The sequence below is a fragment of the Nerophis lumbriciformis genome, linkage group LG30, assembly GCF_033978685.3.
Source record: "Nerophis lumbriciformis linkage group LG30, RoL_Nlum_v2.1, whole genome shotgun sequence".
In the NCBI taxonomy this organism is placed as follows: domain Eukaryota; kingdom Metazoa; phylum Chordata; class Actinopteri; order Syngnathiformes; family Syngnathidae; genus Nerophis; species Nerophis lumbriciformis.
The window spans coordinates 29,614,489-29,640,679 of NC_084577.2; the positions used below are offsets into that span (position 1 = coordinate 29,614,489).

Here is a 26,191-nt window from a genome sequence, read left to right on the forward strand (position 1 = left end):
CCGTCTTGTTCCGTGCGACGGGTGCAGCAGCCCAAGCAGAGAAGCCCAGTCAAGTCAAGACACGGTGGTAAGAAATAAAGTTCCTGGTAAGATTCCGGGGTCTCCGCAGGTGACCACCATGAGGAGCGCGTTTGTCGCCGGGCTTCTTTGGCAGCTTCTCGCCGCCTCCTTCTGCCAGTTCCCGCGCCCGTGCGCCAACTCCGAGGGCCTGCGGACCAAAGAGTGCTGCCCGGCGTGGGCCGGGGACGGCTCGGCCTGCGGCGCCCTGTCGGGCCGCGGTTTCTGCGCCGACGTGGAGGTGTCGGAGGAGCCGCACGGGCCGCAGTACCCGCACAGCGGGGTGGACGACAGGGAGCGCTGGCCGCTGGCGTTCTACAACCGCACCTGCCGCTGCGCCGGGAACTACGGCGGCGCCGACTGCGGGGAGTGCCGCTTCGGCTACCGGGGGGCCAACTGCGCCGAGTACCGGGAGTCGGTGCGCAGGAACATCATGAGCCTGTCGGCGGGCGAGCAGCAGAAGTTCATCTCCTACCTGAACCTGGCCAAGAACACCATCAACCCGGACTACGTCATCGCCACGGCAACCAGGTGGGAGATGGGCGAGAACGGGGAGACCCCCATGTTCTCCGACATCAACTCCTACGACCTGTTCGTGTGGATGCACTACTACGTGTCGCGCGACGCCCTGCTGGGGGGGGCGGGCAACGTCTGGGCCGACATCGACTTCGCCCACGAGTCCGCCGCCTTCCTGCCGTGGCACCGCGTCTTCCTGCTGCACTGGGAGCATCAGATCAGGAAGATGACGGGGGACTTCAACTTCACCCTCCCCTACTGGGACTGGAGGGACGCCGGCTCGTGCCAGGTGTGCACCGACCGCTTGATGGGGGGGCGGAGCTCCGTCGACCCCAACCTCATCAGCCCCGCCTCCGTCTTCTCGTCGTGGAAGGCAAGAATGTTTCCTTCGCTTTTTATTCAATAATAACTAAAACAATATTTAAATAATTGATTCAACATTTTAATAAATAGTTTTACTTGAAATTAAATATATAATTTTTATTTCATGAAAAGTATATTCTTTTATAACATGGTTTAATTATTTATTTCAATATTTAATTATTATTATTATTATTATTGATTTCATAATTTGATTTGATTTTTATTTCACAATTAGTTCAATATTTAATTACTTATTTATCGCTTAATTACGTTTTCAATGTTTAATTAATCATTTAAGTGTGGATTTTATTTTTTTCATAATTTAATTAATAAATTCATTATCAATTTCATAATTTGATGATTTTTTTTTCACAATTAGGTCAATATTGAATTACTTATTTATCGTTTAATTACTTTTTCAATGTTTAATTAATCATTTAAGTGTGGATTTTATTTTGTTCATAATTTAATTAATACATTCATTATCAATTTCATAATTTGATGATTTTCTTTTCAGAATTAGGTCATTATTTAATTACTTATTTATCGCTTAATTACTTTTTCAATGTTTAATTAATCATTTAAGTGTGGATTTTATTTTTTTCATAATTTAATTAATAAATTCATTATCAATTTCATAATTTGATGGTTTTTTTCACAATTAGGTCAATATTGAATTACTTATTTATCGTTTAATTACTTTTTCGCTGTTTAATTAATCATTTAAGTGTGCATTTTATTTTTTTCATAATTTAATTAATTTAATTTATTATTTATTTAATTATTTAATTATTTCATGATCTAATTAATTATTTACTTGGTCAATATTTTATCAATAATTTAATTATGGATTGTATTATTTCAAGATTTAATTAATTATTTTATGATTTCATTGATAATTTAATCATTTAAGTGTGGATTTTATTTTTTTCATAATTTAATTAATAAATTCATTATCAATTTCATAATTTGATGATTTTTTTCACAATTAGATCAATATTGAATTACTTATTTATCGTTTAATTACTTTTTCGCTGTTTAATTAATCATTTAAGTGTGCATTTTATTTTTTTCATAATTTAATTAATTTAATGTATTATTGATTTCATTGTTTAATTATTTCATGATCTAATTAATTATTTACTTGTTCAATATTTTATCAATAATTTAATTATGGATTGTATTATTTCAAGATTTAATTAATTATTTTATGATTTCATTGATAATTTAATCATTTAAGTGTGGATTTTATTTTTTTCATAATTTAATTAATAAATTCATTATCAATTTCATAATTTGATGATTTTTTTCACAATTAGATCAATATTGAATTACTTATTTATCGTTTAATTACTTTTTCGCTGTTTAATTAATCATTTAAGTGTGCATTTTATTTTTTTCATAATTTAATTAATTTAATTTATTATTGATTTCATTGTTTAATTATTTCATGATCTAATTAATTATTTACTTGTTCAATATTTTATCAATAATTTAATTATGGATTGTATTATTTCAAGATTTAATTAATTATTTTATGATTTCATTGATAATTTAATCATTTAAGTGTGGATTTTATTTTTTTCATAATTTAATTAATAAATTCATTATCAATTTCATAATTTGATGATTTTCTTTTCACAATTAGTTCAATATTTAATTACTTATTTATCGCTTAATTAGTTTTTCAATGTTTAATTAATCATTTAAGTGTGGATTTTATTTTTTTCATAATTTAATTAATAAATTCATTATCAATTTCATAATTTGATGATTTTCTTTTCACAATTAGGTCAATATTGAATTACTTATTTATCGCTTAATTACTTTTTCAATGTTTAATTAATCATTTAAGTGTGGATTTTATTTTTTTCATAATTTAATTAATAAATTCATTATCAATTTCATAATTTGATGATTTTCTTTTCACAATTAGGTCAATATTGAATTACTTATTTATCGCTTAATTACTTTTTCAATGTTTAATTAATCATTTAAGTGTGGATTTTATTTTTTTCATAATTTAATTAATAAATTCATTATCAATTTCATAATTTGATGATTTTCTTTTCACAATTAGGTCAATATTGAATTACTTATTTATCGTTTAATTACTTTTTCGCTGTTTAATTAATCATTTAAGTGTGAATTTTATTTTTTTCATAATTTAATTAATAAATTCATTATCAATTTCATAATTTGATGATTTTCTTTTCATAATTAGGTCAATTTTGAATTACTTATTTATCGCTTAATTACTTTTTCAATGTTTAATTAATCATTTAAGTGTGGATTTTATTTTTTTCATAATTTAATTAATAAATTCATTATCAATTTCATAATTTGATGATTTTCTTTTCAGAATTAGGTCAATATTGAATTACTTATTTATCGCTTAATTAGTTTTTCAATGTTTAATTAATCATTTAAGTGTGGATTTTATTTTTTTCATAATTTAATTAATAAAGTCATTATCAATTTCATAATTTGATGATTTTTATTTCACAATTAGTTCAATATTTAATTACTTATTTATCGCTTAATTACGTTTTCAATGTTTAATTAATCATTTAAGTGTGGATTTTATTTTTTGCATAATTTAATTAATAAATTCATTATCAATTTCATAATTTGATGATTTTTTTTCACAATTAGGTCAATATTGAATTACTTATTTATCGTTTAATTACTTTTTTGCTGTTTAATTAATCATTTAAGTGTGCATTTTATTTTTTTCATAATTTAATTAATTTAATTTATTATTGATTTCATTATTTAATTATTTCATGATCTAATTAATTATTTACTTGTTCAATATTTTATCAATAATTTAATTATGGATTGTATTATTTCAAGATTTAATTAATTATTTTATGATTTCATTGATAATTTAATCATTTAAGTGTGGATTTAATTTTTTTCATAATTTAATTAATAAATTCATTATCAATTTCATAATTTGATGATTTTTTTCACAATTAGGTCAATATTGAATTACTTATTTATCGTTTAATTACTTTTTCGCTGTTTAATTAATCATTTAAGTGTGCATTTTATTTTTTTCATAATTTAATTAATTTAATTTATTATTGATGTCATTGTTTAATTATTTCATGATCTAATTAATTATTTACTTGTTCAATATTTTATCAATAATTTAATTATGGATTGTATTATTTCAAGATTTAATTAATTATTTTATGATTTCATTGATAATTTAATCATTTAAGTGTGGATTTTATTTTTTTCATAATTTAATTAATAAATTCATTATCAATTTCATGATTTGATGATTTTTTTTCACAATTAGGTCAATATTGAATTACTTATTTATCGTTTAATTACTTTTTCGCTGTTTAATTAATCATTTAAGTGTGCATTTTATTTTTTTCATAATTTAATTAATTTAATTTATTATTGATTTCATTATTTAATTATTTCATGATCTAATTAATTATTTACTTGTTCAATCTTTTATCAATAATTTAATTATGGATTGTATTATTTCAAGATTTAATTAATTATTTTATGATTTCATTGATAATTTAATCATTTAAGTGTGGATTTTATTTGTTTCATAATTTAATTAATAAATTCATCATCAATTTCATAATTTGATGATTTTTTTTCACAATTAGGTCAATATTGAATTACTTATTTATCGCTTAATTAATTTTTCAATGTTTAATTAATCATTTAAGTGTGGGTTTTATTTTTTTCATAATTTAATTAATAAATTCATTATCAATTTCATAATTTGATGATTTTCTTTTCACAATTAGGTCAATATTGAATTACTTATTTATCGTTTAATTACTTTTTCGCTGTTTAATTAATCATTTAAGTGTGGATTTTATTTTTTTCATAATTTAATTAATAAATTCATTATCAATTTCATATTTTGATGATTTTTTTTCACAATTAGGTCAATATTTAATTACTTATTTATCGCTTAATTACTTTTCAATGTTTAATTAATCATTTAAGTGTGGATTTTATTTTTTTCATAATTTAATTAATAAATTCATTATCAATTTCATAATTTGATGATTTCTTTTCACAATTAAGGTCAATATTTAATTACTTATTTATTGCTGAATTACTTTTTCAATGTTTAATTAATCATTTAAGTGTGGATTTTTTTTTTTTTTATAATTTAATTAATAAATTCATTATCAATTTCATAATTTGATGATTTTTTTTCACAATTAGGTCAATATTGAATTACTTATTGATCGCTTAATTACTTTTTCAATGTTTAATTAATCATTTAAGTGTGGATTTTTTTTTTTTCATAATTTAATTAATAAATTCATTATCAATTTCATAATTTGATGATTTTTTTTACAATTAGGTCAATATTGAATTACTTATTTATCGTTTAATTACTTTTTCGCTGTTTAATTAATCATTTAAGTGTGCATTTTATTTTTTTCATAATTTAATTAATAAATTCATTATCAATTTCATAATTTGATGATTTTCTTTTCACAATTAGGTCAATATTCAATTACTTATTTATCGCTTAATTACTTTTTCAATGTTTAATTAATCATTTAAGTGTGGATTTTCTTTTTTTCATAATTTAATTAATAAATTCATTATCAATTTCATAATTTGATGATTTTCTTTTCACAATTAGTTCAATATTTAATTACTTATTTATCGCTTAATTACTTTTTCAATGTTTAATTAATCATTTAAGTGTGGATTTTATTTTTTTCATAATTTAATTAATAAATTCATTATCAATTTCATAATTTGATGATTTTTTTCACAATTAGTTCAATATTTAATTACTTATTTATCGCTTAATTACTTTTTCAATGTTTAATTAATCATTTAAGTGTGGATTTTATTTTTTTTCATAATGTAATTAATAAATTCATTATCAATTTCATAATTTGCTGATTTTCTTTTCAGAATTAGGTCAATATTCAATTACTTATTTATCGCTTAATTACTTTTTCAATGTTTAATAAATCATTTAAGTGTGGATTTTATTTTTTTCATAATTTAATTAATAAATTCATTATCAATTTCATAATTTGATGATTTTCTTTTCACAATTAGGTCAATATTGAATTACTTATTTATCGTTTAATTACTTTTTCGCTGTTTAATTAGTCATTTAAGTGTGCATTTTATTTTTTCATAATTTAATTAATTTAATTTATTATTGATTTCATTATTTAATTATTTCATGATCTAATTAATTATTTACTTGTTCAATATTTTATCAATAATTTAATTATGGATTGTATTATTTCAAGATTTAATTAATTATTTTATGATTTCATTGATAATTTAATCATTTAAGTGTGGATTTTATTTTTTTCATAATTTAATTAATAAATTCATTATCAATTTCATAATTTGATGATTTTCTTTTCACAATTAGGTCAATATTGAATTACTTATTTATCGCTTAATTAGTTTTTCAATGTTTAATTAATCATTTAAGTGTGGATTTTATTTTTTTCATAATTTAATTAATAAATTCATTATCAATTTCATAATTTGATGATTTTCTTTTCACAATTAGGTCAATATTGAATTACTTATTTATCGCTTAATTAGTTTTTCAATGTTTAATTAATCATTTAAGTGTGGATTTTATTTTTTTCATAATTCAATTAATAAATTCATTATCAATTTCATAATTTGATGATTTTCTTTTCACAATTAGGTCAATATTGAATTACTTGTTTATCGCTTAATTAGTTTTTCAATGTTTAATTAATCATTTAAGTGTGGATTTTATTTTTTTCATAATTCAATTAATAAATTCATTATCAATTTCATAATTTGATGATTTTCTTTTCACAATTAGGTCAATATTGAATTACTTGTTTATCGCTTAATTACTTTTTCAATGTTTAATTAATCATTTAAGTGTGGATTTTATTTTTTTCATAATTTAATTAATAAATTCATTATCAATTTCATAATTTGATGATTTTCTTTTCACAATTAGGTCAATATTGAATTACTTATTTATCGCTTAATTACTTTTTCAATGTTTAATTAATCGTTTAAGTGTGGATTTTATTTTTTTCATAATTGAATTAATAAATTCATTATCAATTTCATAATTTGATGATTTTCTTTTCACAATTAGGTCAATATTGAATTACTTATTTATCGCTTAATTACTTTTTCAATGTTTAATTAATCATTTAAGTGTGGATTTTATTTTTTTCATAATTTAATTAATAAATTCATTATCAATTTCATAATTTGATGATTTTTTTTCACAATTAGGTCAATATTTAATTACTTATTTATCGCTTAATTAGTTTTTCAATGTTTAATTAATCATTTAAGTGTGGATTTTATTTTTTTCATAATTTAATTAATAAATTCATTATCAATTTCATAATTTGATGATTTTCTTTTCACAATTAGGTCAATATTGAATTACTTATTTATCGCTTGATTACTTTTTCAATGTTTAATTAATCATTTAAGTGTGGATTTTATTTTTTTCATAATTTAATTAATAAATTAATTATCAATTTCATAATTTGATGATTTTTTTTCACAATTAGGTCAATATTGAATTACTTATTTATCGTTTAATTACTTTTTCGCTGTTTAAGTGTGCATTTTATTTTTTTCACAATTTAATTAATTTAATTTATTGTTGATTTCATTATTTAATTATTTCATGATCTAATTAATTATTTACTTGTTCAATATTTTATCAATAATTTAATTATGGATTGTATTATTTCAAGATTTAATTAATTATTTTATGATTTCATTGATAATTTAATCATTTAAGTGTGGATTTTATTTTTTTCATAATTTAATTAATAAATTCATTATCAATTTCATAATTTGATGATTTTTTTTTCACAATTAGGTCAATATTGAATTACTTATTTATCGTTTAATTACTTTTTTGCTGTTTAATTAGTCATTTAAGTGTGCATTTTATTTTTTTCATAATTTAATTTAATTTTTTATTGATTTCATTATTTAATTATTTCATGATCGAATTAATTATTTACTTGTTCAATATTTTGTTAATAATTTAATTATGGATTTTATTATTTCAAGATTTAATTAATTATTTTATGATTTCATTGATAATTTAATTTATTATTATTGATTCCATTATTAATTTTCTCCCCACTGACAATGGACAATCAAACTACCATTTTTCAAGTAAAAAAAAAAATTCCAGGAATTTCCGATTTCCCAAAGCCCTATTTTCATCTCTTCCTGGAAAGTTTTCCCAGTCCATATTTTTGAACCATTTTTTTACTATTCCACTTTCAAAACATTCCTCTTAGTTTGGACAACAAATATTTGTTTTGGTTTCTTTTGTACAAATTCCCAATTTTCCTGAAATTCCAGGAACACCAAAATACCCATTCTCAATTCAAACTGTTACGACATCAACATTTTTCAACCGATTCCAAAAATGGCACGACCAACCCATTCACATATTTTTGAAAAATTTTGCTCGTATTTTTAATATTTTCAAAAAAATCCCAGTTTTCCCGAATTTCCAGGAAATTCCCATTCAAATGAATGGACATATTCATTTTGCGCCATTTTTAAACCCGATTCCAATCTTTCAACCATCCACCCGCACTACTATTTCGATTTATCAAACGCAAAACATCTTTTCCCTTTACCAAAATTTCCGGTTTTCCTGGAATTTCCCGGAATGTTCTCCCCATTGACAACGAATAAGCATTAATAAAATCTACTTCATATCCCACATTTCGGATTTGAAAGTGTTCCACCATCCACACACTCCACTCACCCTGGACAATCAAACTACCATTTTTCAAGTAAAAAAAAAAATTCCAGGAATTTCCGGTTTTCCAAAGCCCTATTTTCATCTCTTCCTGGAAAGTTTTCCCAGTCCATATTTTTGAACCATTTTGTACCATTCCACTTTCAAAACATTCCTCTTAACTTGGACAACAAATATTTTTTTTGGTTTCTTTTGTACAAATTCCCAATTTTCCCAAAATTCCAGGAACACCAAAATACCCATTCTCAATTCAAACTGTTACAACATCAACATTTTTCAACCGATTCCAAAAATGGCACCACCAACCCATTCACATATTTTAGGACAATTTTGCTCGTATTATTAATATTTTCAAAAAATCCTAGCTTTCCCGAAATCCCCAAATTTCCAGGAAATTCCCATTCAAATAAATGGACATATTCATTTTGCGCCATTTTTAAACCCGATTCCAACCTTTCAACCATCCACCCACACTACTCTTTCGATTTATCTAACGCAAAACATCTTTTCCCTTTACCCAAATTTCCGTTTTTTCTGGAATTTCCCGGAATGTTCTCCCCATTGACAACGAATAAGCAATAATAAAATCTACTTCATATCCCACATTTTGGATTTGAAACTGTTCCACCATCCACACACTCCACTCACTCTGGACAATCAAACTACCATTTTTCAAGTAAAAAAAAAAATTCCAGGAATTTCCGGTTTTCCAAAGCCCTATTTTCATCTCTTCCTGGAAAGTTTTCCCAGTCCATATTTTTGAACCATTTTTTACCATTCCACTTTCAAAACATTCCTCTTAGTTTGGACAACAAATATTTGTTTTGGTTTCTTTTGTACAAATTCCCAATTTTTCTGAAATTCCAGGAACACCAAAATACCCATTCTCAATTCAAACTGTTACTACGTCAACATTTTTCAACCGATTCCAAAAATGGCACCACCAACCCATTCACATATTTTAGAAAAATTGTGCTCGTATTATTAATATTTTCAAAAAAATCCCAGTTTTCCTGAATTTCCAGGAAATTCCCATTCAAATGAATGGACATATTCATTTTGCGCCGTTTTTAAACCTGATTCCAACCTTTCAACCATCCACCCACACTACTCTTTCGATTTATCTAACGCAAAACATATTTTCCCTTTACCAAAATTTCCGTTTTTTCTGGAATTTCCCGGAATGTTCTCCCCATTGACAACGTATAAGCATTAATAAAATCTACTTCATATCCCACATTTCGGATTTGAAACTGTTCCACCATCCACACACTCCACTCACCCTGGACAATCAAACTACCATTTTTCAAGTAAAAAAAAAATTCCAGGAATTTCCGGTTTTCCATCTCTTCCTGGAAAGTTTTCCCAGTCCATATTTTTGAACCATTTTTTACCATTCCACTTTCAAAACATTCCCCTTACTTTGGACAAAAAAAAATTTTTTTGTTTTCTTTTGTACAACTTCCCAATTTTCCCGAAATTCCAGGAACACCAAAATACCCATTCTTAATTCAAACTGTTACTACATCAACATTTTTCAACCGATTCCAAAAATGGCACGACCAACCCATTCACTTATTTTAGAAAAATTGTGCTCGTATTATTAATATTTTCAAAAAAATCCCAGTTTTCCCGAATTTCCAGGAAATTCCCATTCAAATGAATGGACATATTCATTTTGCGCCATTTTTAAACCCGATTCCAATCTTTCAACCATCCACCCACACTACTCTTTCGATTTATCAAACGCAAAACATCTTTTCCCTTTACCAAAATTTCCGGTTTTCCTGGAATTTCCCGGAATGTTCTCTCCATTGACAACGAATAAGCATTAATAAAATCTACTTCATATCCCACATTTCGGATTTGAAAGTGTTCCACCATCCACACACTCCACTCACCCTGAACAATCAAACTATCATTTTTCAAGTAAAAAAAAAAAAATTCCAGGAATTTCCGGTTTTCCAAAGCCCTATTTTCATCTCTTCCTGGAAAGTTTTCCCAGTCCATATTTTTGAACCATTTTTTACCATCCCACTTTCAAAACATTTCTCTTAGTTTGGACAACAAATATTTGTTTTGGTTTCTTTTGTACAAATTCCCAATTTTCCTGAAATTCCAGGAACACCAAAATACCCATTCTCAATTCAAACTGTTACTACATCAACATTTTTCAACCGATTCCAAAAATGGCACCACCAACCCATTCACATATTTTAGGACAATTTTGCTCGTATTATTATTAATATTTTCAAAATATCCCAGTTTTCCCGAAATCCCCAAATTTCCAGGAAATTCCCATTCAAATAAGTGGACATATTCATTTTGGCCCTTTTTTAAACCCGATTCCAACCTTTCAACCATCCACCCACACTACTCTTTCGATTCATCAAACGCAAAACATCTTTTCCCTTTACCAAAATTTCCGGTTTTCCTGGAATTTCCCAGAATGTTCTCCCCATTGACAACGAATAAGCATTAATAAAATCTACTTCATATCCCACATTTCGGATTTGAAACTGTTCCACCATCCACACACTCCACTCACCCTGGACAATCAAACTACCATTTTCCAAGTTCCAAAAATTCCAGGAATTCCAAGAATTCCCAGTTTTCCAAAACGCTATTTTCATCTCTTCCTGGAAAGTTTTCGCAGTCCACATTTTTCAACCGTTTTTGTCCATTCCACCTTCAAAGCATTACCTCTTAGTTGTGACAACAAATGCTCCTATTTTTTTTTTCTGTACAAATTCCCAGTTTTCCCGACATTCCAGGAATCATTCTCAATTAAAACTGTTACTATGTCAACATTTTTCAACTGATTCCAAAAATGCCAACACCAACCCATTCATACAATTTAGGACAATTGTGCTAGTATCAATATTTTCAAAAATTCCCGGTTTTGCCGAAATCCCCAAATTTCCAGGAAATTCCCATTCAAAAGAATGGACATATTCATTTTGCGACATTTTTAAACCCGATTCCGACCTTTCAACCATCCACCCACACTACTCTTCCGATATATCGAACGCAAAACATATTTTCCCTTTCCCAAAATTTCCAGTTTTCCCGTAATTTCCTGGCATTTTCTCCCCATTGACAATGAATAGGCATTATACAATCTACTGCATATCCCATATTTCTTATCCGATTTGGAACCGTTCCAACATCCACACACTCCACTATCCTGGACAATCAAACTACCAATTTTCAAGTAAAAATACAATTCCAGGAATTCCCACTTTTCCAAAGCCCTTTTTTCACCTCTTCCTGGAAAGTTTCCACAGTCTTTATTTTTCAACTGTTTTTGGCCATTCCACCTTCAAAACATTCCTCTTAGTTTGGACAACAAATGTTCCATTTTTTTTTGTACAAATTCCCGGTTTTTATACAAAAAATTCCAGGAATTCAAAAAAAACCATTCTCAATTCAAACTGTTGCTATGTCAGCATTTTTCAACCGATTCCAAAAATTCCAACACCACCCATTCATATCTTTTAGGAAAATTGTGCTAGTATCAATATTTTCAAAAATTCCCAGTTTTGCCGAAATCCCAAAATTTCCAGGAAATTCCCATTCAAATAAATGGACATATTCATTTTGCGCCATTTTTAAACCTGATTCCGACCTTTCAACCATCCACCCACACTACTAAGCATTTTTCAAGTTAAAAAAAATTCCAGGAATTCAGGATTTCCCAAAGCCCTATTTTCACCTCTTCCTGGAAAGATGTCACAATCTTCATTCGTTTTTGGCCATTCCACCTTCAAAACATTCCTCTTAGTTTGGACAACAAATGTTCCATTTTTTTTGTACAAATTCCCGGTTTTTATACAAAAAATTCCAGGAATTCAAAAATACCCATTCTCAATTCAAACTGTTGCTACGTCAGCATTTTTCAACCGATTCCAAAAATTCCAACACCAACCCATTCATATCTTTTAGGAAAATTGTGCTAGTATCAATATTTTCAAAAATTCCCGGTTTTGCCGAAATCCCCAAATTTCCAGGAAATTCCCATTCAAATAAATGGACATATTCATTTTGCGTCATTTTTAAACCTGATTCCGACCTTTCAACCATCCACCCACACTACTAAGCATTTTTCAAGTTAAAAAAAAATTCCAGGAATTCAGGATTTCCCAAAGCCCTATTTTCACCTCTTCCTGGAAAGATGTCACAATCTTCATTCGTTTTTTGGCCATTCCACCTTCAAAACATTCCTCTTAGTTTGGACAACAGATGCTTCATTTTTTTTGTACAAATTCCCAGTTTTTATACAAAAAAATTCCAGGAATTCAAAAATACCCATTCTCAATTCAAACTGTTGCTACCTCAACCGATTCCAAAAATGTCAACACCAACCCATTCATATCTTTTAGGACAATTGTGCTAAAATCAATATTTTTTTGAAATTACCGGTTTTCCCGAAATTTCCAAATTTTCAGTAAATTCCTATTCAAAAGAATAGGCGTATTAATTTTGCGCCATTTTTAAGCCCGATTCCGACCTTTCAACCATCCACCCACACTACTCTTCCGATTTATCGAACGCAAAACAAATTATCAATATTTTCAAAAATTCCCGGTTTTGCCTAAATCCCAAAATGTCCAGGAAATTCCCATTCAAATAAATGGACATATTCATTTTGCGCCATTTTTAAACCTGATTCCGACCTTTCATTTTTCCAGGAATTCAGGATTTCCCAAAGCCCTATTTTCAACTCTTCCTGGAAAGATGTCACAATCTTCATTCGTTTTTGGCCATTCCACCTTCAAAACATTCCTCTTAGTTTGGACAACAGATGCTTCATTTTTTTTGTACAAATTCCCAGTTTTTATACAAAAAAATTCCAGGAATTCAAAAAAATCCATTCTCAATTCAAACTGTTGCTACGTCAGCATTTTTCAACCGATTCCAAAAATGCCAACACCAACCCATTCATATCTTTTAGGAAAATTGGGGAGAAATTAATAATAATAATTAATGAATAATAATATATTATTATTTAATTAATTTATAATTTAATAATTTTATATTTTTATATATATATATATATATATATATATATATATATATATATATATATATATATATATATATAAAATTATTAAATTATAAATTAATTAAATAATTATATATTATTATACACCAGGGTGATGAATATGTATGAATAATAATATATTATTATTTAATTAATTTATAATTTAATAATTTTATATATATATATATATTTATATATATATATATATATATATATATATATTTAATAATTTTATATATATATATATATATATATATATATATATATATATATATATATATATATATATATATATATATATATATAATTATTAAATTATAAATTAATTAAATAATAATATATTATTATTCATACATATTCATCACCCTGGTGTATAATAATATATTATTGATTTCATTATTTAATTATTCCATGATCTAATTAATTATTTACTTGTTCAATATTTTGTTAATAATTTAATTATGGATTTATTATTTCAAGATTTAATTAATTATTTTATGATTTCATTGATAATTTAATTTATTATTATTGATTCCATGATTCATTTTCTCCCCACTGACAATGAATCAGAATGATACAATCCACATTGGATTTGAAATTAAATATATTATTATTTAATTAATTTATAATTTAATAATTTTATATATATATATATATATACAGATATATATATATATATATATATATATACAGATATATATATATATATATATATATATATATATATATATATATATATATATATATATATATATATATATATATATATATATATATATATATGTATATATATATAAAATTATTAAATTATAAATTAATTAAATAATAATATATTATTATTCATACATATTCATCACCCTGGTGTATTTTGGTGCACCCGTAGGTCATCTGCACTCAGCCGGAGGAATACAACAGGCGGGAGGTGTTGTGCAATGCCACCGGGGAGGGGCCGCTGTTGCGTAACCCTGGCAACCACGACACCAGCCGCGTGCAGCGACTCCCGACGTCCACCGACGTGGACTTCACCGTGGGCCTCCCCCAGTACGAGACCGGTACCATGGACCGATTCGCCAACATGAGCTTCAGGAACGTCCTTGAGGGTACAAAACGCTACACACACACACACATGTTGTTAAATGAGTTATTTACACAGAAATATTCTGTAAATGTTTATTTACATACCTTAATTGTCTCCAAACGGTGTCTGCAACAAGGCAGTAAAACGGCAGATCAAACAAAACAGAAGTCATGGTCATGGACCCACTAGCCGCGCTAGTTTTGGTGAATTTACTGAGGAAATTGTGAAAGTGAAACCATACAAAAAGAATGTTATTGTAAGTTAATAATACTAACACAGACACTTGTAAACGTGTTAGCATATTAGCTAATGCTAACGACGCTACCTTGATTACATTACGATAGCCTGTACAAATATGCATGAAAACACTCCTACAGACATCACACATGGGACGTTTTAGTAAGTAAGAATTGTTTTAGTTATATTGTAAAACTTAGAAACGTTGCTTGGAGTGATGAATGAAGAATCCACCCGAGTAGAAACGCTATGGACGTCTAAGAGACCAAACTTTGGCTCGAAAGCTCAGTCTTGACACTGCCGCACCTGCAGTGAGCCAACTCCTCCAAAAGATGGCGCCACAGCACAACAATAAAACACCTTTTTAGTGTCTTTGTTTTTTGTTTTTTTTTAACTATTTGCATTATGGCCCTCAGCAAATGAAAAATCCATAATTTATAAGCCGCAGAGTTCAAAGTGTAGGAAGAAAAATAGCGGCTTATAGTCCGGAATTTACAGTAACTGTTTGAATTTTGTGACCTGAATTTCTTTCTTTTTTTTAATTATTATCTTAACTATTATTTAGTTAAAAAAATAGCAAAATTAGTACCCCAAAAAGGGACAAGCGGTAGAAAATGGGTGGATTTTTTAAATTTATTTTTATTATTATCTTAACTGTTATTTTACTTGAAAAATTGAAAAATTGTTAGCAAAATTATTTCGTTTAAAAACTCACTTGTTAAAATCTAATGTTTTACATTTTAATGTGTAAAAAATTCTGTGTTATAAAATTAATTGCAGTAAAATGTGTTGCTTCAAAACTCAAATTAAGACTGAAGCAATTGATCATGTCTCAGAAGCAGCCAATGAGGTGTCCAGTTTGAAAACCTTCAAAACATTCCTCTTAGTTTGGACAACAAATGCTTCATTTTTTTTGTACAAATTCCCAGTTTTTATACAAAAAATTCCAGGAATTCAAAAATACCCATTCTCAATTCAAACTGTTGCTACGTCAACCGATTCCAAAAATGTCAACACCAACCCATTCATATATTTTAGCACAATTGTGCTAAAATCAATATTTTTTTTAAATTACCGGTTTTCCCGAAATTTCAAAATTTTCAGGAAATTCCTATTCAAAAGAATATGCGTATTAATTTTGCGCCATTTTTAAGCCAGATTCTGACCTTTCAACCATCCACCCACACTACTCTTCCGATTTATCGAACGCAAAACATGTTTTCCCTTTCCCAAAATTTCCGGTTTTCCCGGAATTTTCTCCCCATTGACAATGAATGAGGAGAAATCAATAATAATAATTAATGAATACTAAAATATTATTATTTAATTAATTTAATCATTTTATTTATATATATATATATATATATATATATATATATATATATATATATATATATATATATATATATATATATATATGTATATATATATATATATACATATATATACATATATATATATATATATATATATATATATATATATACGGCCTACGGATCACGATTGAAGCCAACAAGCAAACCGTCAACTTCCTTGACGTCACTTTCAACCTGAGAAATAACAGCTACCAACCATTCACGAAACCCAACACAACACTCCAATACGTGCACCATGACAGCAACCACCCACCCACCACCACGAAAAGAATACCTACCGGAATCAATAAAAAGCTATCGATGCTGTCATCTAGCAAAGCTGAATTTGACCAAGCAACCCCCCCGTACCAAAAAGCCCTTGATGAAAGCGGATACAATTTCACCCTCGCTTATGAACCCACGCCAGGAAACCAGCCAAAAAAGAACAGAAAACGAAACGACATCATCTGGTACAACCCCCCATACAGCAAAAACATCTCAACGAACATTGGACACAAATTCCTCAATCTGATTGACAAACACTTTCCCAAAGACAACACCCTAAGAAAAGTATTCAACAAGAACAACATTAAATTGAGCTACAGCTGCATGAACAATATACGACAAATCATCTCAAACCACAACAAAACAATTGCAAATGAGCCGTCGGCCCCCAGACAGAGCGACTCCAAAACCAACAAAGGATGTAACTGTCGAAAGAAACCTGATTGCCCTCTCAACGGGGGGTGCTTACAAACATCAGTTGTCTACCAATCTAAGGTAATACGCAAGGACATTAACACATCCGACACATATGTAGGATTAACCGAGGGAGAATTCAAAACCAGATGGAACAATCACAAGGCTTCTTTCAGGAACACAAACCTGCGAAATACCACAGAACTCAGCAAACACATTTGGGACCTCAAAGACAATAATGTTGAATATTCAATAACATGGCAAATTCTTGCATCCAGCACACCTTACAATAGTGGTAATAAAAGATGCAACCTTTGCTTGAAAGAAAAACTGTTTATTATTTACCGTCCAGACCTGTCATCCCTCAACAAGCGCAGCGAAATTGTAACAGCATGCCGCCATAGACGGAAACACCTCCTAGGTAACACATGAGCCAATCACCACGCCCCTATGCCAGCCTGTACCCACCCACTCTGTGCCCTATATAAACCATGGTATGCGAATGCTCCCATTAAAATCTCCTGATGATTGAGGGTACCCCCCCTCATGAAACAGGCCTGTAGAGATGAAATAGTCTTGTGATTTTTTTTCCCACACATACATATATATATATATATATATATATATATATATATATATATGTATATATATATATATGTGACTTGCACAACATTTGTTTTTACACTTAATTTTTATACTTTTTTTTTTTTTTTTACATGTAAGTTTCACACAGTGAATAATACCAAAGTGAGTTTTTAATCACACACATTTTGCTCACAAATTGTTATTCAAAGAAATTCTCGCCATCATTTTAGATCCAGTTCACAAAATTCAAAGGCATTAAATTCAGTGACATCAAATTCCATTTTCTTCCGCTTATCCGGAGTGTGGTCGCGGGGGCAGCAGCCTAAGCAGAACCCAAATTCAATGTCCAAAATAAAAAAAGCTGTCATAATAAAGACCAGGGTTGTATGGTACTAATGAATCAAAAACGGTACTATTTTACCTGTTTGACGTCATGACATTGCTGGTTTTACAAGCAGAGGAGCATGTTCAGCAGCGCACACACAGAGTACTTACAAGCAGACACAGTGTGTAGACAGAAAAGGGAGAACGGACGCATTTTGGTGTAAAAAGTAAAGATAAAGGTGAAGTTATAACACTAAAACACCCTCAGGAAGAGGTGCTAACATCCATCCGCAGTGTTTTAGCTACTTCTAAATCACGAATCCTTGTCTCCATGGCGACAAGTAAAGTAGCATTATCACTGGAGGACGAGGAATAGCTAAACATGCTTCACTACACACCGTAGGAGGATACAATAGCTCACCGGCGTCACAATGTAAACAAACGCCATGGGTGGATCTACACCTGACATCCACTGTAATGATACCAAGTACAATAGCGTATCTAGTCGATACTAATATGATTGCATCGATATCTTTTATCCTCATAAAAAATGTTTTCCTTTTTTTTAAATCCATATTATGTTTATAAAGTCAGTAAATACGTACCTGGACACGTGAGGACTTTGAATATGACCAATGTATGATCCTTGGTATCAAGCCTGGCCCTAACCAATCTGGCGCCCTAGGCAAGATTTTAGGTGGCGCCCCCCCCACATCGGCAGTGAAGTGTATATACTCACAAGAAACCGAATAGCTTTGTCTTTGACCTTTTTTTACTTACAACTATACCTAATATATAAAGGGGTGGAAAAGTGACTATTACCTGCAGGGCAAACATTAGCTAACCAGAAGGCAATAACAATGTAAACAAAAAACACCTGCTTAAAAGATCTAATACAAATGTCCCTGAGGAATGTAAGGTGGGAGTACTGTAATTACCTAACGTTACATTATTATTTTCCATAACAATTTAGCCCCCTCCACAATATTAACCTGACTTTAAAACAGAACTAGCTATTTATTGATTAGCAATTGCCGAATCATGTAACATTAGCTTAATGCTAAAAAGCCAGGTTACTATCACATTCTGTAACAGACAAATAATTTCATGTAGGCTAACGCATACTTGCCAACCTTGAGACCTCCGATTTCGGGAGGTGGGGGGTGGGGGGTGGGGCGCGTGGTCGGGGGTGGGGCGGGGGCGTGGTTGGGGGCGTGGTTAAGATATATATATATAAGAAATACTTGACTTTCAGTGAATTCTAGCTATATATGTATATATATATATATTTTTTTTTTTTAATTACATATACATATATATATATATATATATATATATATATATATATATATATATATATATATATATATATATATATATATATATATATACATATATACATATATAAATAAATAAAATAAATACTTTAATTTCAGTGTTCATTTATTTACACATTTACACACACATAACACTCATCTACTCATTGTTGAGTTAAGGGTTGAATTGTCCATCCTTGTTCTATTCTCTGTCACTATTTGAGGAATGTTGTAACAAAAAATATTTCTATCAAATAGGCTTTACTTTGCATTTTAATTAACGTGGGATTATTTTTTGTATTTAGAAATAATAGTACCAACTTTTTTTTTTTCTTTTTTTTTTCTCCAACATTTGTGGCACTGGCGTGGCGCCCCCTGATGGACGGCGCCCTTAGCATTTGCCTATACGGCCTATGCCACGGGCCGGCCCTGCTTGGTATCACATCCATACCTAAATGTGTGGTATCATCCAAAACTAATGTCAAGTATCAAAGAAGAGAAGAATAAGTGATTATTACATTTTAACAGAAGTGTAGATAGAACATGTTGAAACAGAAAATAAGCAGTAAATGAACAAGTGGATTAATAATCCATTTTTACAGTTTGTCCCTCATAATGTGTACAAAATAATAGGTGTATAAATGACACAATATGTTACCGCATACTAGTGATGGGTCCGGCAACACCGATGCATCGGCGCATGCGTCGAGCTCATAGAGCAAAACCCTGTGCCGGTGCGCGTACCGCTTTTAGAAAGTCACGTGACCGATCATGAGCTGTTTTGGTCACGTGACCGATACGCCAACTGTGTCGCCTCCTCTGTGCCCTGTGAGCGGCTCTTTTCTACAGCCGGAGAAATAATAACTAAGAAGAGAAATCGTCTAAAATGTAATACGTTGGACAAACTTTTTTTTTTTTTTTTTTTTTTAAATAAAAATGTGTAAAAAAATAAAATTAAAAAAATTCCCAGTCCACAATCATCCACAACACGTTCTCTTAGATTTCCATGTTATGATACATGTTCACATTATTTATTGACTGTATCTAAAAAAAGATAAAAATATATTTTTATTTAAATAAAGATATGAAATAATCCTAAATGAAATACAATGACTTGGTTTATATTATTGTATATACTAGGGCAGGGGTCACCAACGCGGTGCCCGCGGTCACCAGGTAGCCCGTAAGGACCAGATCAGTCGCCCGCTGGCCTGTTCTAAAACTAGCTCAAAGAGCAGCACTTACCAGTGAGCTGCCTCTATTTTTTAAATTTTATCTATTTACTAGCAAGCTGGTCTCGCTTTGCTCGACATTTTTAATTCTAAAAGAGACAAAACTCAAATAGAATTTGAAAATCCAAGAAAATATTTTAAAGACTTGGTCTTCACTTGGAATAAGCGGTAGAAAATGGATGGATGGATGGGTCTTCACTTGTTTAAATAAATTCATTTATTTTTTTACTTTGCTTCTTATTACTTTTAGAAATACAATTTTAGAGAAAAAACACAACCTTAAAAATGATTTTAGGATTTTTTTAACAAATATACCTTTTTACCTTTTAAATTTCTTCCTCTTCTTTCCTGACAATTTAAATCAATGTTCAAGTAAATTTATTTATTTTTATTATTGTAAAGAATAATAAATATTTTAGCTTCTGGTTTTTCGACGAAGAATATTTGTGAAATATTTCTTCAAACTTGCTATGATTAAAATTCAAAAAAATTATTCTGGCAAATCTAGAAAATCTGTAGAATCAAATTTAAATCTTGTTTCAAAGTATTTTGAATTTCTTTTAACATTTTTGTTCTGGAAAATCTAGAAGAAATACTGATTTGTCTTTGTTAGAAATATAGCTTGGTCCAATTTGTTAAATATTCTAACAAAGTGCAGATTGGATTTTAACCAATTTAAAACATGTCATCAAAATTCTAAAATTGATCTTAATCAGGAAAAATTACTAATGATGTTCCATAAATTCTTTTTTTATTTTTTTAAAAAAAGATTCAAATAAGCTAGTTTTTCTCTTCTTTTTGTCGGCTGAATTTTGAATTTTAAAGAGTCGAAATTGAAAATTTTATTTTAATTTTTTTCGTGTTTTCTCCTCTTTTAAACCGTTCAATTAAGTGTTTTTTTTTCAGCATTTATTTTTTTACTTTGCTTCTTATTACTTTTAGAAATACAATTTTAGAGAAAAAACACAACCTTAAAAATGATTTTTAGGATTTTTAAACAAATATACCTTTTTACCTTTTAAATTTCTTCCTCTTCTTTCCTGACAATTTAAATCAATGTTCAAGTAAATTTATTAATTTTTTTATTGTAAAGAATAATAAATATTTTAGCTTCTGGTTTTTCGACGAAGAATATTTGTGAAATATTTCTTCAAACTTACTATGATTAAAATTCAAAAAAATTATTCTGGCAAATCTAGAAAATCTGTAGAATCAAATTTAAATCTTGTTTCAAAGTATTTTGAATTTCTTTTAAAATTTTTGTTCTGGAAAATCTAGAAGAAATACTGATTTGTCTTTGTTAGAAATATAGCTTGGTCCAATTTGTTAAATATTCTAACAAAGTGCAGATTGGATTTTAACCAATTTAAAACATGTCATCAAAATTCTAAAATGTATCTTAATCAGGAAAAATTACTATTGATGTTCCATAAATTATTTTTCTAATTTTTTCAAAAAGATTCAAATTAGCTAGTTTTTCTCTTCTTTTTGTCGGTTAAATTTTGAATTTTAAAGAGTCGAAATTGAAGATAAATTATGTTTCAAATTTTTATTTTTATTTTTTTCGTGTTTTCTCCTCTTTTAAACCGTTCAATTAAGTGTTTTTTTTTCATCATTTATTCTTTACAAAAAACCTTCCGTAAAAGGAAAAAAAAAAATGTACGACGGAATGACAGACAGAAATACCCATTTTTTTATATATATAAATGTATTTATTTAGCTATTCTTGTTTAAATCACACTTACGTGTAACTTACAAATGACAATATATTTATTTATTTAAGTGTGTATCAAACTGGTAGCCCTTCGCATTAATCAGTACCCAAGAAGTAGTTTTTGGTTTCAAAAAGGTTGGTGACCCCTGTACTAGGGCATCAAATCAGTGTCAGTTGAGTCGGTCCATAGGTTGCCTGTAGGGATTTTTAATGTCCAGCAGATGTCAGTATTTAGTGACACAGTATCGACACAGTATCAATACAGTTTTGCAATGTGTCGAAACGCTTCATGACGCCTCATCAACCCATCACTACCGCATACGACTAATTAAGAGTCTTTGTTTGTTTACTTACTACTAAAAGACAAGTTGTCTCGTATGTTCACTATTTTATTTAAGGACTAACTTACAATAATAAACATATGTTTCATGTACCCTAAGATTTGTTGTTAAAATAAAGACAATAATGACATTTTTGTGGCCCCATTTTTTTAGAAAAGTATGGAAAAGTAGCAAAATCTTGGAATGGGGACAACCCTAGTACAGACACAAATTGACCTCCATGGCGCCCCTCCAGGTTTTGCCAGTCCTGAGAGCGGCATGGCGGTCCAGGGTCAGAGCACCATGCACAACGCCCTGCACGTCTTCATGAACGGCTCCATGTCGTTCGTGCAAGGGTCCGCCAACGACCCCATCTTCCTCCTGCACCACGCCTTCATAGACAGGTGAGCAACACCCGACAAAGCCCCTGGCTTGCCGTGACTGTCAGGTTCGAACGCCAAACTATCTATTAAACAAGACAAGAAGCAAGGAATCAAACAGAGACAGGATTAAATGTAGCTCATGAGGAGAGCGCGTCGACCTGCACCCTGGTACAGTGTCGCCCCGCCGCTCTGAGGAACAAGTTCCACGCCTCCTCATTTATTTTATTTATTTGGGCATACCCTGATTACATAGCTGCAGGTGCTTCTAAGAGGAGGGGGTCATAAACAGCTGCCGCACCGGGTCATAAACAGTTCCAAGAAAAGGCGCTTGGAGCGGTGTCAGGTTTGCCCCCTCTCTCCTCCGTAGATTCCGGGTCCTGCTAAGGTCCTTCCTGTGGCTGTTGTTGCGTCGACCAGCTCTTCCTCCCAGGGAATTTAAGTCACTAGTCAATCCCAAGTTCTTTCGATGACATATATGCTGAGTAAGAAGGACCATCAAGACAGAATAGGAATATTATCACGTTTTACTGAAGCTTTAGGAGAACAGCCTAGACCAATACATTCATACCGGCTTCTCAAGTTGTTCTAGCATTCAAACGGAAAAAACTACTCTTTGACAAGGAAAGCAGCCCAGAAAGGAATGCCTCTCCCTTTCCCAGGAAGGAAGGAGGGGGATGTATTTTCTTCACATTCCAATGTCTAAAACACCAAACAGACCTATGTAGACAAAGAGAAACTGGTATACAGAATATACAATGGAAAAGTACTAGATACTCTAAACATGGCTATGAATAAAGAAATAACTCTTAAACATATATGCAATCTCCACACTGTCCAAGATCTGAGAAACCGACACCTCTACGGCGCATTCCATCGCACACAGTGGAGGTTGTTGCGTCGACCAGCTCTTCCTCCCAGGGAATTTAAGTCACTAGTCAATCCCAAGTTCTTTCGATGACATATATGCTGAGTAAGAAGGACCATCAAGACAGAATAGGAATATTATCACGTTTTACTGAAGCTTTAGGAGAACAGCCCTAGACCAATACATTCATACCGGCTTCTCAAGTTGTTCTAACATTCAAACGGAAAAAACTACTCTTTGACAAGGAAAGCAGCCCGTCCCCCACCCTCCCCCAGAAAGGAATGCCTCTCCCTTTCCCAGGAAGGAAGGAGGGGGATGTATTTTCTTCACATTCCAATGTCTAAAACACCAAACAGACCTATGTAGACAAAGAGAAACTGGTATACAGAATATACAATGGAAAAGTACTAGATACTCTAAACATGGCTATGAATAAAGAAATAACTCTTAAACATATATGCAATCTCCACACTGTCCAAGATCTGAGAAACCGACACCTCTACGGCGCATTCCATCACACACAGTGGAGGTTTAAAAGCTGTCCGCCTTTTGCTTGCTAAGATCAAAGACGGCTTTGTAAGCACGGGTGGATCGTAACCCTAACCCTGCAGGGGCAACCTGAACTCAAAGCCAACAAGTTGCGTGATAACTTATGTACAATTATTCTGACGGTGACCTCGGTCTTGTCTCGTCCAGCATCTTCGAGCGCTGGCTCAGGACCCACCAGCCCACACGGACCGCCTACCCGCTGGCCAACGCCCCCATCGGCCACAACGACGGCTACTACATGGTGCCCTTCATGCCTCTGTACCGAAACGGAGACTACTTCCTGTCCAACAAGGCCATGGGATACGAGTACGCCTACCTGCTGGACCCGGGTCAGGGCACACACACACACGCGAGCGTGGTTTTGCTAGTCGCTCGCCGGCGGTGACTTCATCCTGTCTGTCCACAGGTCAGAGGTTTGTGCAGGAGGTCCTGAACCCTTACCTGGAGCAGGCCCGGCAGATCTGGCAGTGGCTCCTGGGAGCCGGCATCCTGGGGGCGCTGGTCAGCGCCGCGCTGGCGGTCCTGGCCGTCGTCGCCAGGAGACGGTGGAGGCGGAACCGGAGGCGGAAGAGGGGGTCCATTTTTGGGGAGCAGCAGCCGCTCCTACAGAGCAGCTCTGAGGAAGGCTCGGCGTCTTATCACACCACTCTGTGACACACACACACACACACACACACACACACACACACACTAGGCACTGAAGAACTGTGGGACATTTTCCTGGATGGAATGCTTACAATGCTAACTGGACGCACAATGCTAACAACACGGCCCATGGTCACAGCTGCGACTGTCTCTAAGACCTGCCTCGTCAATAACACCCCGCTACATTGGTGAGCCTTCGGTGTGAGCGGTGTCACAAGACGAGACGTTGTCGTACCGATGCGCCACTTAATGCTAACAATGCTAACTGGACGCGCAATGCTAACAACACGGCCCTAAGTCGTAGCCGTGACTGTCAAGTTTTACATCTTCGACCCCTGCCTGGTCAATAACACACCCCCACAGAGGACTCTTAAAGTTAAAGTACCAATGATAGTCACAAACATATACATATGTCCATCCATCCATCCATCTTCTTCCGCTTATCCGAGGTCGGGTCGCGGGGGAAGCAGCTTAAGCAGGGAAGCCCAGACTTCCCTCTCCCCAGCCACTTCGTCCAGCTCCTCCCGGGGGATCCCGAGGCGTTCCCAGGCCAGCCGGGAGAGATAGTCTTCCCAGCGTGTCCTGGGTCTTCCCCGTGGCCTCCTACCGGTCGGACGTGCCCGAAACACCTTCCTAGGGAGGCGTTCGGGTGGCATCCTGACCAGATGCCCGAACCACCTCATCTGGCTCCTCTCCATGTGGAGGAGCAGCGGCTTTACTTTGAGCTCCCCACGAATGACAGAGCTTCTCACCCTATCTCTAAGGGAGAGCCCCGCCACTCGGCGGAGGAAACTCATTTGGGCCGCTTGTACCCGTGATCTTGTCCTTTCCGTCATGACCCAAAGCTCATGACCATAGGTGAGGATGGGAACGTAGATCGACCGGTAAATCGAGAGCTTTGCCTTCCGGCTCAGCTCCTTCTTCACCGCAACGGATCGATACAGCGTCCGCATTACTGAAGATGCCGCACCGATCCGCCTGTCGATCTCGCGATCCACTCTTCCCCCACTCGTGAACAAGACTCCGAGGTACTTGAACTCCTCCACTTGGGGAAAGATCTCCTCCCCAACCCGGAGATGGCACTCCACCCTTTTCCGGGAGAGAACCATGGACTCGGACTTGGAGGTGCTGATTC

At 31.9% G+C, this 26,191-nt stretch overlaps 1 protein-coding gene across 1 annotated transcript; it reads left to right on the top strand.

The window, feature by feature from the left end:
- On the top strand, positions 1-25,468 carry tyr (tyrosinase). Its single transcript, XM_061925871.1, has 5 exons — positions 1-946; positions 14,638-14,854; positions 22,871-23,018; positions 24,559-24,740; positions 24,818-25,468. The coding sequence occupies exons 1-5, from the start codon at positions 119-121 to the stop codon at positions 25,063-25,065; spliced, it is 1,623 nt and encodes a 540-aa protein (XP_061781855.1). The 5' UTR covers positions 1-118; the 3' UTR covers positions 25,066-25,468.
- Positions 25,469-26,191: the final 723 nt, after the last annotated feature.